The 14,063-nt window shown below is 46.2% G+C and overlaps 1 protein-coding gene across 6 annotated transcripts in view; it reads left to right on the top strand.

The window, feature by feature from the left end:
• The window catches only part of RAP1A (RAP1A, member of RAS oncogene family), a 42,160-nt gene extending 28,400 nt beyond the window's left edge, over nt 1-13,760 (top strand). For all 6 annotated transcript variants that reach the window (XM_075115852.1, XM_075115857.1, XM_075115856.1 and 3 more), the window contains 5 exons: nt 1,088-1,144; nt 2,516-2,656; nt 7,719-7,862; nt 10,826-10,941; nt 13,041-13,760. In XM_075115852.1, the coding sequence (XP_074971953.1) occupies nt 1,088-1,144; nt 2,516-2,656; nt 7,719-7,862; nt 10,826-10,912 (429 nt within the window). In that variant the 3' untranslated portion in view covers nt 10,913-10,941; nt 13,041-13,760. The remainder of the gene's footprint in view (nt 1-1,087; nt 1,145-2,515; nt 2,657-7,718; nt 7,863-10,825; nt 10,942-13,040) is intronic.
• The last annotated feature ends 303 nt before the right edge of the window (nt 13,761-14,063 follow it).

Consider the following 14,063-nt stretch of genomic DNA (forward strand, 5'->3'; position numbering starts at 1 on the left):
ACCTGCCCAGAGACGAGCCTGGTGGGTTTTCTGAACCACCACCGATTTCCGCTTGTACTGGGGTTCGAGCTGTGGTGGTCAGCAGGCGAGCGTACTGCCCATCTTCCTGCCGGTGCTTCTCATGGGTGTCTGGGGATAGGAACAGCTCAACCAAACTAGGGCCAGACTGCTACCCGGCTCCGTTTGCTGTAATTTGACATAAAATTACTACTGCAAAACATAAGGATGTCAGTATTTGCTGTGTATGCTATCTGTTAGAGAGGATACGTACACCGTTCGTCAGTAAGTTATATTCCTGTAGCATAGCAATTGCATTTAGCTGCTTTCTTTTAAGAATGGCTGTTTCACCATTTAGTTCAAATGCGTTCTGCTTGGTTTGAGGCATATAAAATTCTTCACAGCCGTTTTGGATGCGGGCTTGTAGTTGCTGAGCAGAAGTCCTTGTCAGGACCCCCGATGTTGTTGTGTTACGTAATTCCGTCAACAGAGCTGCTTTCTTCGCTCGATTGATGTCAAGTAACCCATTGTTTTACAGATTAGCATAAATGTTACCATAATTAAAGGCACCAAAACAGAAGACAAAAACTTCTAACATTTGTGCCTGTGATAATTAAATGTAAATTGCGGTATGAGTTCTGCTGTTACATTTGTTTGACTTTCCTGGAGTTACCCTCGTTGGATCTGAGACATCTCTCGGTGAATGGAAGACTTGCTAAGCCTAATGGCGAGGATCACTAAATATTTTTCTTTTTCTTCCTTACTCCCTTCTCTCCTAGCAGCAAAGAAAAATTGAAGTTTAAGGTCCTTTGATTTGTAGGCAAGGATTTTATCTCACTTAAGTTGAGGTGTTTACAGTGAGCTGCTCATTTAGGCCTTTATAATGAAGTGAGCTGACCCAAATGCCTGGCTTGGGGTGTAATTAATCCTCTAGCAGCGGTGCCTCTCTCAGTGTTGGGAGGTGCAGGTGGCTGGCTCGCTTACAGAGGCCTTTGCAGCAGAAGTGAAAAGCAGGCTGATATCCCTCTTGCCTGTCCCATCTCAGACTTTTTAGTTTTAACTGCATTTGTCTCCTCCCTTTTTTCCCCAGCAAGTGGAAGTAGACTGTCAACAGTGTATGCTTGAAATCCTCGATACAGCAGGGACAGTAAGTATAATTCCTTTTTCTAATTGGTATGGAGTTTCTTTGTTAAGAATGAGGCGAGATGCTAAGAGTAGAACTTGTATAATAATCCTGCCCAAGCAAAACCGGTAGATCAGCTGGAATAATTTAAATGGAATGATTTTGTTAACTAACCCGAAACCCATAAGTGGATGAGCTTCTGCAGCCCTGCCGGCACCGCTGTGAACCCATTCCCCAGCCGCTGCCCCAGTGCTGGGACACAAAGGTCGGTGCAACCCGCACCACTCGCCTCTCCTCGGCCATCCACCGTCACCTCGCTATCAACACACTGGTACGGGATAATTTTACGTGTTAATTTTGCAAGTGGCCAGCATATACAGACACAGACTGAAGCCACTGCCAGGCAACGCACAGGGATCGCCTCCCAGCATGCCGCGTCAGCCCGCCCGGAGAGGATTCAATCCGTAAAGGTTTCGTACCTGTCAAGGAACGCTCCTCTACCCCGGTGGCAGCTGCCCTGCGCTTCCAGCCTGAGAGTGGCCGGGGCCGTGGCAGTGTCGCTCGCTGCCCTGCGCAGCCCTGTCGCTAAGTCAGCAGCCCTTGTAAGGGTCGAGCGCACGTCACGGGGGGAGGACACGCTTCCTAAAAGTTAGTTTTGTTTAGAAAGCTTTAAAACTATCAGCAGCAACGCGAAGGCGTGGAAGCACAAATCATTGTTACACGGTTCTGGTAAAGCTTCCTTTCACAGGCGTGGACAAAAGGCAGCTCTGACCTGGTGCAGATTTTCCAGCCTGCTCTTGCATTTCACTGCATTGAACCATTCTCATGCTCGAGAAGACGACTATATAACTGCATATGTTCAGAGGTGATCAGGCAGTGCCTTCCCACGCACTCGTGCTCACAATAAATCGTGAGTGTGCGACACCGAGGCCTGTTCCAATATCGTGCTAGAGGAGAAATTGGATTTCCAGTCTGTACCTGTTGTCTGGGGAGTTGGTCTGATAGCAGAATGGTGCTTAACGCCGTATCAGGAGATGAGCGCGAGGTGACTACAAAATATGTCAGCCAAATCTTAACACCCTGTATTCTGGTTTGGGGCATACAACGGGCCGCCTGCAGACGCGTGTTTATTGCAGCTCTTGATCTTTTTCCCATTTTTTTCCAAGAAGCCTTTTTCTCCGTTAGGGAAAAATAATAAAAAAAACCAAAGGGAAAGAGATGTGTTAATGCTTTTATTAAATTTGCGTGCTTCGGTGGATTTCTGTAAGGGGTAAAAATGTAACAGCGTGCTGTATGGTACTGTATTCTTGTCTCCATTGCAATAGAAGTATTCCTTCATAACTGTTCGTTGCCTGTGTTCACTGGCTAATTACTTTTAAAAATATTGGATTGCAGGAGCAATTCACAGCCATGAGGGATCTCTATATGAAGAATGGCCAAGGGTTTGCACTAGTATATTCTATAACAGCACAGTCCACGTTTAACGACTTACAGGACCTGCGGGAGCAGATTTTACGGGTTAAGGACACTGAAGATGTAAGTAGAATACTTTTTGTTCTGCAAATGGTTAAAATGTGTTTGACAATAAACATACAGGAATTTGTGAGCAAAACTTCTTTTCAAGACTATTCTTTACTCTATAGCAACGTTTGGTGTTGAGTTAAGTTTCCTCGGTATTTGTTATTTTCAGGGTTGTTATTTGAGATCCAGCAACTGCTAAGGGGCATAAGGAAACCAGATTTTCACACGTACTGGAAGGCTAACAGTCTTTGGAAATGGTGGGAGTAGATAGAAAACAACTTTTTTTTCCACCTTTTAACTTCTCTCCAGTATTTGCATTTTGTTCTTTCACTGCGCTTTAGCGGTACTTTATTTCCTTCAAAGTTAAGGAAAAATAATAGTCGAACTCACCAATAATGCTGTTCGTAGTAGATCTGCAGCTGTCTTACAATGGAGACTAACGCCGCTTTTCCCAAATGCGCGAAGCAGGAGTGGAAGGGCAAAGCCGTGACGTCCCCTGAAGGTCGCTGGGAAGCCTCCCGAGTCCCGGCGCAGGGCGGTGTTCTACGGACGGGTCGGGAGCCAGGTTGATGAACTGCAAAAAGAAAGGATGCGTTCAGCTTGACCGAGCTGTGCTTTGTAATTTAAGTGTCGTTAGTATTAATAGCCTTTTTTGGGGAAATCAGTGAATGTTCCGTTACTTTTGTTTCTCGGTGTGAGAGGGCAGCGTCAGTAGGGGCTGGGAGGTGGGATGGGAGCCCGGTCAGTCACCTCCGCTCTGGCTGCCAGCGCGGTTCCGAGGTTAAGTAGTCCTGGGTCTTGTTGCAAGAAATAGAGTCCCGTTCTGTAGCTGTACAGTGTGTCTCAGTGTTTGAGCTCTGCTTCGCTCACATCCATCAGCTGTGAGAGCCCATCAGCTTTCTCCTGAATCGTCTTCTGAACGCTGAACCAAAACATTTACAGAACTTCAGGTTTATTGTATGAAAATGAGCTTTACCCTTCCTGAAGGAAAGGAGGAAGGAAAGGAGGGCACGTGTGAGCAGGGAGGGTTGAGCTTTGCGCTGCGGTGTGCCAGTCCCCGTGAGCAGCAGCGGCACCCTGCAGCCGCCCTCGCAGGCCGAGGCTTTCCGACTCTCGATGGTTTTCTTTGTTCTGTCTGTCCGTTTGACAAAATCCGTCACCCAAAGGAGATCACACAGTTGTATGAATTAAATCACTAAGAGTCTCTGAAAAGAGTCGTAGCTAGTGATGCAAGGTTGTAATTTGGGTTGTTTAAACCCCTTTTTAAAATTCCAGGAAGGAAAAAGGAAAAATTACATTAAGATAGTTTGCATTCAGTCCTGTTTGACAGAAGATTATGTACCGTATTTCCAGTTCAGGCCCCAGCTCCTGTAACTGGAACTCCTTGGTGAGCTTTTAACTTCTAAACATGTGATGTAGGTGAGGTTGCCGGTGGCTTTTGCCGTGGTAGCCACGTGGCTGGTGGAGACGTGTGGGAACACTCTCTTTGTAGTCTTCCTGCAGAAGAAGCTGAAATTAATCATTTTGCCTTACAGCTGGTAATCTATTCCAGGGTTTGCCCTGAGGAGTGTGAAAAAGGTTGCCTATTTTTTTTCCACTGGCAGCTCAAGAGCAGCCGCTGCCTCTGGGGTCGATCGCTTTCAGGTCGCCAGCCGCGCTGTGGAAGCAGCAGCAGCCTCTCGCTCGCAGCCCTTATCCGCTCGCAGCGCGGCGGTGATCGGCAAACAGGGCTGGGACGCGTATTTAGGGCAAATCCTAGGTAAGTCCATGCATTGTATTCAAACAACCATTCAGGAAAATGCAGTTTGAGCAAAGAGCGGAGTGCGCCGGAGTGGGGTGAGCGCAGCCCGCAGCTCGGCTCTTCTGGGGCTGAGGGCAGCCTCTCAGGGCTGCTGCTTTCCCTTGGATCTCCGGTGTCCCATATCCTGATTACCTCGTTTTGCATGGCTTTGGTTCCCTCCTTGGTTTAACAAGCTGAACTTCTATTTATGCAAAACTGATTTCCATTAGGTAGGGATTATGCTTGCATAAAGCCCTGGTAACGCGAGCCCTTTATTAGCCTCTCGGTCAGAGCCCCGCGCTTCGCTCCGCTGCACTCGCTGGAGGGGAATTTGCACCGTAAGCTGGTCGAGTTCATCAGACAATAGAGACTGTTGCTTTTGTTTTTACTTCAGTGATTTGATTTAATTATTAAAGTGCATTTATTTATTTTGTGTTAGGGGGGTGTTACTTGTTGAATCCAAGCCTGAGAACCTTTTGAACGTTCAAGCTGTATTCTGCTGAGATAGGAAAATGCACTCCTTCCTGTATTTAGTTTCAGAATGTGTCTCTTAAAATCCCAAAATTTAAACCATTAAATTATGTATGTCTAACAAAGTTTAAATTCCAGTCTTCTACGTGAAATAGTAAATGATCTGAAGCAAGTTTTCCATCAGACTCTGGTTTTGGCTCTGTGATAAACGATTACTGCCTTTTGAAATAACCTTATACAGTGTGTCATGTCTTTCAAACCTATACTGTTTTTACCCATCTAAGTATAATTTTTTCCTATTATTTCACATCTTAGTATACTTTATTTTTTTGCTGGACATGTTCAAAACACATCTTCATGTTTTGGTATGAGAAAATTTCTCTGAACTGTCCAGAAAACTGTAAAGAATGAGATTAAGCTGATACAGTTGTAAATATCCTGTTGGTCTCTGATGTGAAATAAGCTTTTGGATTTGCCTCATCTGTTCTGTGACTTCAGGTTTCTGATGAAATAGTAAATAGTTATTCGGATGACTAAGTAAAACTTATTTCTCAAAAATGAAAATGTGATAATTTTCTAATGAGTATGGCTGTGAATTTTAAACACACAGATTAATCTTGAGCGTCGTTGAATCAGGGAGAGACTACAAATATTGACACTGAAGTAGATGAAAAAAATACAGTGTGTTGTGAATTACCAAAGGAAGTGGATAATGATTTATTTTCCAGCTGGAAAGTACTCGTTTTCTGTTCAAAGAATTAAATGCTTCAGGAAATGGAGTGAGGTGCACACCCATGATCAGCGTTTCTTTAGGTTTTTTTTTCTGCCCTTACATAGCGTAAGGGAAACAGGATGCTGTCACTGTTGTGTGCGTGCGAAGCACTGCAGCGCGTCCTGCAGCTCTCGCTGTGGTCTCGCGTTTCAAAATGCACCTTAGCTCTGGCTGTGCCATCCCCTAAGATCTTGAGAGATGCAGGTTGCAAAAGCAAACTTCAAAATTATATGCAACCCACAATTCTCAGGCGTAGAAAGTCCTGAACTGCGTATTTGTCTCCCAACCGGCCATGACAACATGCGGGCTGGAGCGGGGGAGCCGTGCAGCGTTGGGCGGGTGCCCCAGCTGCGGCCCGTGGGGAAGGGTCCCACAGGGGGGCGGGCAGCACTGGAACTGCGCTGTAATCTCCTCAACTTCTACGTGTGGAAATGGCACCTGAGGGTAGGTAGTTTTGGGTGTTACGGAGTTCTTTTGGGTGCTTTGGGTGTTTTTTGTTCGCTTCTTTGAGGTCTTTTCTACCTATTTGTGACATCTTGGTGGGCTACAGCCATGGTAGAGACTGTCTGAGAGCCAGAGAAAGCCTCCTGAAATTACATATCAGGACGTTACTTCTAAGATATCTTAGTTCTGTTTTTAATCTATCTTTTTGCCCAATTTCTTTCTCCTGGAAGAGTTTTAACTCAATATCTGAACATAACTGATGAGAGCAAGCCTCCCGCTGCGTATGCTCGCCAGCGCTTACTCTAATACTTTCTGAGGCAAATGGATTTATAACTTAATGAGTGCAGATCGCGCTTGGCTCTCCGCACTGCACCAAGCAAACAGAATCGCTGCCCCTGTGAGAAACTGGTGAGCTACGGCTGAGCAAGGGACCCTGTCCCTTCTGCTGCCCCCTGCCCCATTTGTGGGAGGGCTGGGTGAGCCGAGGGACCCCTCCTTTCTGTGCAGCCTGATGCAAACGCATTGGTAATAAGCATTTACTAAGGCCAAGGTCGTTTTCCTACGGTATTAAATTTCTCTCTTTTTCTGTAAGAAATGTCACAAGGAATACGGTTTCCCCAAGGCACTTTGTTCCTCGTGAAGGAGCGAGAAGGTGGCTCACCCAGATGCTTCAGAAAGCCGACAGCTTAAGGAGAGGGGCAGCTGCCCTTTCGTCATTGGCTTGAACAAATGATTTGCCTGTATTTGCATCATGGGCATAGGGTGAACCTTTTGAACACGTATCGAATGTTTGTTTTAATATTGCATGAGGTCATTTATTGGAAGTGGTGTCCTTTCAGGAGCTGAGCTGCTAGGTGGTGACTAGTTGGAAATTTTAATTATTCTAAGCTAGTAGATGTTGAGCACGGAGCTTGTGCCTTTTGTGTAGTGAACATCCTCTTTTCTGTGGGACTGCAAAACGTATCAGCGGTACGATATTGTACGGAGATGAGAAAGGCAGGTGATCTTGTGTGGGAATACTGTGCTGCATAGGACTATTCCTTTTTATTCCGTGTCCAGGGCAGTGCTTTTCAAAGGTGCTTCCATTTATTGCTGTGTGGCTTGACAGCAGGTTGACAAGGCAGGTCAAAGGGGTGAAGCATGTAATGTATGTCTTGAAGTACGTGCTGTATGTTCGGTTGTCTAAAACAGCAGGCAATAAAGGCGGGCAGTTCAGCGTACTGCCACATGAAAGGCCTGAAATGCGTTTCAGTAGTAAGTTAACCTTTTTACTAGAACGGTGTTGGATGTAGAGACCAGAAAATAAATCTTTACTAACTTAATATCATGCTCAAATATTACCGCTCGGTTTTACAGTGTCCTCCATGTGTTTAATTCTTAGTGAATAGGGTGTCTATAACATCGACTTTCTTCAACCCTTTCCCAGCAGGTATCTAAATTCCAGTCTTAGCTTGTGAGCTCTGCTGAATGTCTGATTTTTATTGTTTTTCATAATGTCTATATTGCCTTTTTCCCCCCTCCTCACGTGCCTTTGTAAGCCATAGCATTACAGTCCACGCTGTACGTTAACTTGCTGACGCATCTCTTGTTCTTGCTTGTCTCCTCTCCAGGTTCCAATGATTCTGGTTGGCAATAAATGTGACCTGGAGGAAGAGCGTGTAGTCGGCAAAGAACAGGGTCAAAACTTAGCAAGACAGTGGTGTAATTGTGCCTTTCTAGAATCGTCTGCGAAGTCTAAAATCAACGTTAATGAGGTAACTATCAGCTGTTCCCTTGCCTTTCCTACTTCAGCATGAATGCCCCATTAAACCAGCGTACAGTCCTTCACCCGCTTCTTAATTGGGAAGATTCAGGATGTTTCTGAAATCTCAGCCTCAGAAAGGCTTGCGAGGCAGTGTATTCAGCTACTGCTTTCTGGTTGTTTTAAGGAGATCTGCTCCTTTTTCTCCCTAAAGGGTGGGTGACTTCTCCAGGTGAGCGCTTTTCTGTCAGAGGGCCTGAATAGCAGAGGGTCCTGAGTAAGCCCACTGAACCGGATGACTCTTAGATAAACTTTATTTGGAAAGTACACTTTTTTTCAAGATAGCTGCTGCTGCTATTGAGAAGGTGGATTATGCCCCACTGTCACGTTGCATAGTGTTGGCTGCTGGTTTTGGAAGTATTTGCTTTTCACATTCCTGCTACTTGGGGCAGCTCAAGCAGACATCCCATCATGGTCCTCCTCTGGTAAGCCACTAACTTACCGAGACCATGTCCAAACATTTATCTGTCTAAGCAGTTCCTGTGTCTAAATGAGAAACACCTTTGCAACTGGTGTGCCTTTTGCTGCCGCCCGAGGTGGTGTAGCTCTGCTGAGGGAGCTCTGCTTGACATCAGGCACCAAGTTTTTATTCCCTGCTGTGAATTATCGGACCGCAACAGAGGCTGCGTTGCCAGCCACAAAAGCTAAGGTGACCCCGTTGAGCGTGGCTGGTTTGGTGCCAGGAGATAACTGGGGTCGTTTCGGAGGCGCTGCGATAAGCAGGAGCGGTAGGATCTTGGGCAGGGCCCAGCGGTAGTTTGGCAGCTAGTGGGGTGTGAGCAGCACTGCGTCTACCCGGCTGCAAGGGGCGGGAGCTCCGGGCTCAATGAATTGCAGCGTCTGTGGTTGGGATTAGCCCAGCTGTAGTGCGCACTAATCTAACCCGGTAAATATAGCTCGCTGAGCTACGCTCCTGCCAGGAGGGATCTCTTTCCTGTGTGCGCCTGAGCTGTAGTAAAACTATGACCGCTGATGAAACTAGCGGCTCGGTGTCATCAAGCAGATCACCGTGGAGTATAACAACTTCTGTTCTATTTGTATTTCCACACTTGGTGGCAGAGACTGACCTCTCATTAGCCAAAGGTGCCTTAAAGCTCTCCCGAGATCTGCGCAGGAAAGGGGGCTCTCTCGTAGGCAGCACACTGAGCTGTCCTGGGGCGACTGCGCGCCCATGGTTTACACGCAGTCATCCTTAGGGATGCGTGAATCCCGTGTCTCCGAATTTCCCTGTCCTGCCTACTGCCTCCAGCGAGACTCATATCTCAGAGAAGAAAATTATTTACTGGAAGATTAGTTTCTCATTTTATTGTGATCTTAATTTTCTGGTTTGCTGCCAGTTTATATTGTCTGTTTATGAAAAGCATAGGAGCCAAGGAAATCAGAAGAAACACTGTGACTCAAGCAACCTATTGTAGTGGTTATTTGTTCTGCTGGCTCAGGGACCGGGGAAGCGTTTGCATTAATCCAGGTTTTGGTTTTTGTTTTTAGCTACTTTTGGACTTTCTAACCTTGTTAAAATCTGGGCTAAAGGGCGATAAATTTCAATGCGCCTTCAGAAATTCAGACTCCTCCTGCACATCCTAATCACATTCAAATCCTCTTGGCTCTTGTTTATAAAGGCTTAAATACGGAAAGCTGTCTTGCATCAGCATAGATGATGCCACTTACTGTTTTTTCCTACAGAAGCTTTTCCTCTGTATCTCATCTGTGCACTTGTGAATGTCTTGGCAGTGTCCTTTGGAGAGTGCGACCTGCTACTTTTGCCTAAGGCTGACAGTAGAAAACTGTAGCAATAAGCTTGCTAAAGGAGTAGTGTGAGCACCTCAACTGCTATTTTAAAGTATTTTACATGAGATCTGGAGAAAGCCACCATCATGTTTATCTAATTTGAAACTATTTAACTGTGCACTGGTACTTTTTCGTGTAGGTAATAGCTGGAAAATGTTAAATTTCCAGTTGTTGCAGCTCATTATAAACTGTTTCTTTGTCTTCTGAATTTCCTTGGAATCACCAAGAATTTGTGAGCTGTCAGCTACTCCAGGAAGGAAAGAAGTAAACAAGGACAAGGGTGGAGCTCTGTGAAGGTTTAAACATTTCTCCTCAGTACTGTGACCCAGCTCCCAGCATTTTTGCAAAGCTTATTTTGCTACAGATGGGTTGAGTATTGCTGGGAAAACAACTCGCAGCCTTCACAAGAAAGTTGTCTCTGAAGCTGAAAGAGGCCCCTGTAATCGTCCCCCTCTGGAAGTGTCTCAATTCAGGGCAGATGTTTTGCTTCTCCGTGCTGATTTTTATTAATAAACTCAAAAAATCAGACCGGGCAAAAAGGTGAAGTGGGTAACAGCTCGAATCTGCTTGGCAAAGAGGAAAATTAACGGTGCATCCTGTGCAGCAGGTGAATGAAGACCACTGTTGTAGGTGAGAGTCAGGGAAAAGGGGTGCCTTTCCCTCGGTGAGCGTACGCTGCTGGTGGCGTAGCAGTGACCTGCAGGGCTCTCATCAGCCCCGGGAGCACCAGTGAGAAGACGATCCTTAAGGACGTTATGCCTGTCTGTTAAAAAACTTTTTGTCATTTCCCAGTTTTCCCCCACTTTTCCAAAGCAAGGGGTTTGTGGCCATTTCATTGCCGTGCTCTTCTGGAGCCGTCGGTCACGTGCAGCCAGGAGCAGGAAGCTGTATATGCTGCGCGATACGAGTTTACCGCTCTTCTGTTCCGCGCACTCATGCGAGCTCGGTGCTCTCTTGTTCCATAAGCAGTTGCTTGAGAAACATGTTCAAGTAAATGCGAGCAGTTTAATTGAACTTACAAGACTGCAGCCACCAAGGAAGAGTCTCAGCTTGCCAACCTGCCTAATTTTGGACACTCGCGTAGTGTTTTATCACTTTGATTTTTCAGTCTGTGTTCTTAATTTTCAGATCTTCTATGACCTGGTCAGACAGATAAATAGGAAAACACCAGTGGAAAAGAAGAAGCCTAAAAAGAAATCATGTCTGCTGCTTTAGGCTCCCATCGCGCAGCAGCTCTGAGCCAGGTAAGAGGCGTCTGAATTATGGCCGCAGCTCAGGTGATCGGACCGTGAGCTGCTCCCACCAGAGGGAGGCCTCGCTCCCCATCCCTCCCCTCCTCTTCCTTCTGTCTGCTCCCAAATACGAAATTCCTTCCCGTTCTGCTGCGTTTGCTGGACTTTTTAAAAAAAGTCACTCGTCCTGAGTGACCTAGCAGAGAAATACCCGCTTCTCTCCCTTTCCCCTTTTGTTTGGGTTAATGAGTGCGACAGAACAGGAGCCTCCTTTTCACTCTTGCAGGCTCGCTCTTGTCGTGCGACATCGTGCTCTGAGCCACTGTGGCTCGGGTTTGGTTCCTTTTTATCCTCTGCCGAAATTCGGTCGCATCTGTGTAACTTGTGTTGTCGCTGCAGCTGCTGCCGCAGTCCTCGGTGCTCTGGGGACAGCAGCAAATCAGTTTGGGTGGGACACGGATTTCAATAGCACAGAAATAAAAAGCTGCCCACGGGGAAAAAAAAAAAGACACACAAAAAAACCTCCCACCCCTAAGCAAAAACGAAAACAAAATACCACCCCAAGGTTGGACGTAGCTATAAATACTCTTCCTGTGTATCTTGGCAGGGTACTTTGTGTGCTTACAGCTGTTCTGCCGCGCTCCTGAAAGAAATCAGGATTTCTGTAGCTTTGGACAGAAATCTCGCCTAGGCTGCCCTGCGAGCTGTTGGCTTGTTAGCACGTGGGCGCGCTGCGTGGCACCCTGCGGAGGCAGGGAGGGCGCGAGGCAGTGGTCGGAAAGCAGCGGGTCGCCCCGCGAGCGGGGCGGAGCGCGAGCGCGGCCGGGCCCGGGGAGGAGCGATCTCACCGCAGTGCTCGGGCTGTGCCCGCTGCCCTCGTGGGCTTCGGCTGCCCCGGCCACCAGCTCCTGGGGGGTTCTGTGGCCCATCGGCAGCGCTGTATTGTGTTCTTCAGTTTCATGAATAGGTGCGGTGTAGCTGGCAGAGCAACCCGAGTGCCCTTGTCCTACAGGACAAACTCCTGGTCATAGAAGGGTTTCAGGGACTAATTCCTGAGAACAGTGGCTCTCTGCCTTCTGCCAGATGTGAAGTTCATGCTGCAGGTGGCCGTTTGTGTAGCCTAGGTGTGACCGAGTAGGCTAATGGAGCTGTGCAGTTAACCTGGCTTCTAATGACTTGTGCTTTTTTGATTGATGAGTCTCTTATCCTGAGCTTTGAATGCCAGAAAATAGTAGCTTAAAGTTGTGGGGAAACAACGGCTTTAGGAAAAGAAGTTGAAGAGTACGTCTCGAGGGGCCTTTCCTGTTCCTCAGGTGATAGATCTGAATTTAGCTAGTGCGGCATCAGCCAGGACGGCTTCTTGGAGACGGGCCTCCCCAGCCCCAGGGGGGACACGGTTCCTGCTGGGCTCGGTGCGGCTCTGCCCTCGCCCTCCTGCCCGCGACCCTGCGCCGCAAAGCCCGGCGTTGGCAGCAGGGCAGCCCTGAAATACCAGCAACTGCTAGAGGGGTTCCTGCATTCAGAAGTTACTGATGAGACTTCTCATAGCGCTGACTTCTGCCCGTGCCCCCCAGATCTGATCTAGATCATCAAAATACTTCACAGTGTCTCCTCTTGCCAATTCATTGCCTGTGTGGTACAGCTGCGGTAGGGCTCGTGGAGGTTTCCACTCATCAGCCTTTAAGGGCATCTCAGAAATAAAGAAGGTGAAATCCCTCTCCCATAAGCTGTTTGCCCATTGCTGAATTCAGAGTCCACTTGAAGGCTGTCTGTCTGGAAAAGCAGATGAGTTGGAAGGACGCTCGTTATCGAGGCAGAAGGGCAGGGTGGCGGCTCCTCTGTCACTGCTCTGCTGCAGCCACGATAAAACGAGGACTTGTTTATTAGAGTTTTCAAAGTCTCTCTTCTTTCTGTGCCTCCAAACTCGGGGGATGGTAGGAACGAAGCCCAGTGCTGGAGGAAGATACGCTCTTCCTGCCGAAACGCTGCGTGTCGTTCCGAGCCTGGGTGCGGGCAGCTGTCTGGGGAAGCTTCAGGCCTTTGCTCGAGATCGTCCATCTCGTCGGTAGGATGAGAAACGTCCCTCCATCATCTTTTTTTACTTTTTCTAGATTGCAGGAATGAAGAACTGTTGCCTAAATGGAAAGTGCCAGCATTCCCGACTTCAGAACTTTATGGAAATTAATAACATATCTGAAGAAGCTTGTCCTGTTTTTATATTCTATGAGAAGAACTTAGATCTTAAAATGGTTTGCACACAGTCCCTGGAAAAAGAAATTGCTCTGTGTATATCTCTTGGAAATTTCAGACAGTAGTACTCCTCCTTCGCAATAGCAGTTAACAGATGTGAAAATAAATATAATTGACTCTAGTGTATGATTATACAAAGGAGCATGGATGCATTTCAAATGTTAGATATTGCTACTATAATTACAATTTCATATTGACCCTTTTATCGTAATTTCTCCCCATCAAGCACTAAAAATGTTCCATCATTATATTTGATATCTATAACTATAGATATATACCTGAAACTTCCCTCTGAACTCACTGCAGCAAATAATTTTTTGAGTCATTGACTTCATTTTATATTTAAAAGTTACGGAATATCATTATTTTCATTCTGCCATTATATTCTAATTAAAAATGTTTGTGCATAATGCTTTGGAAAAATGGGTCTTTTATAGGAAAAAACCGGGATAACTGATTTCTATGGCTTTAAAAGCAAAAATATATAATATACTAAACCAACTCTAATATTGCTTCTTGTGTTTTACTGTCACAGATTAAATTACAGCTTTTATGAATGATTAAATTTTAGTACATTTTCATTTTGTTTCTGTGTTTTTGTTATGGTTTCCAGGCTTTGGTTTTTATCCTTTTTTTTTTTTTTTTTTTTTTTTGTAAATTCCTCTTCCGTTCTGGTAGATCGAGTATTTTGTTCTCACAAATACCACCAGTGTGTCGTTACGCCGACGCGGTGTCTTCGCGCACCCTCCTTGTTGGATGTATTTCATCATATCACCCGCTAAAGTACAGAAGGCTACTTTTAATTAGTTTTGTACATTCTTTTGAATGTTTAAAGATTGTATTCTGCTGAAAATACTTCCTCTGTACCGTTATTTTGATATGTA

The sequence above is a fragment of the Phalacrocorax aristotelis genome, chromosome 21, assembly GCF_949628215.1.
Source record: "Phalacrocorax aristotelis chromosome 21, bGulAri2.1, whole genome shotgun sequence".
NCBI lineage: Eukaryota > Metazoa > Chordata > Aves > Suliformes > Phalacrocoracidae > Phalacrocorax > Phalacrocorax aristotelis.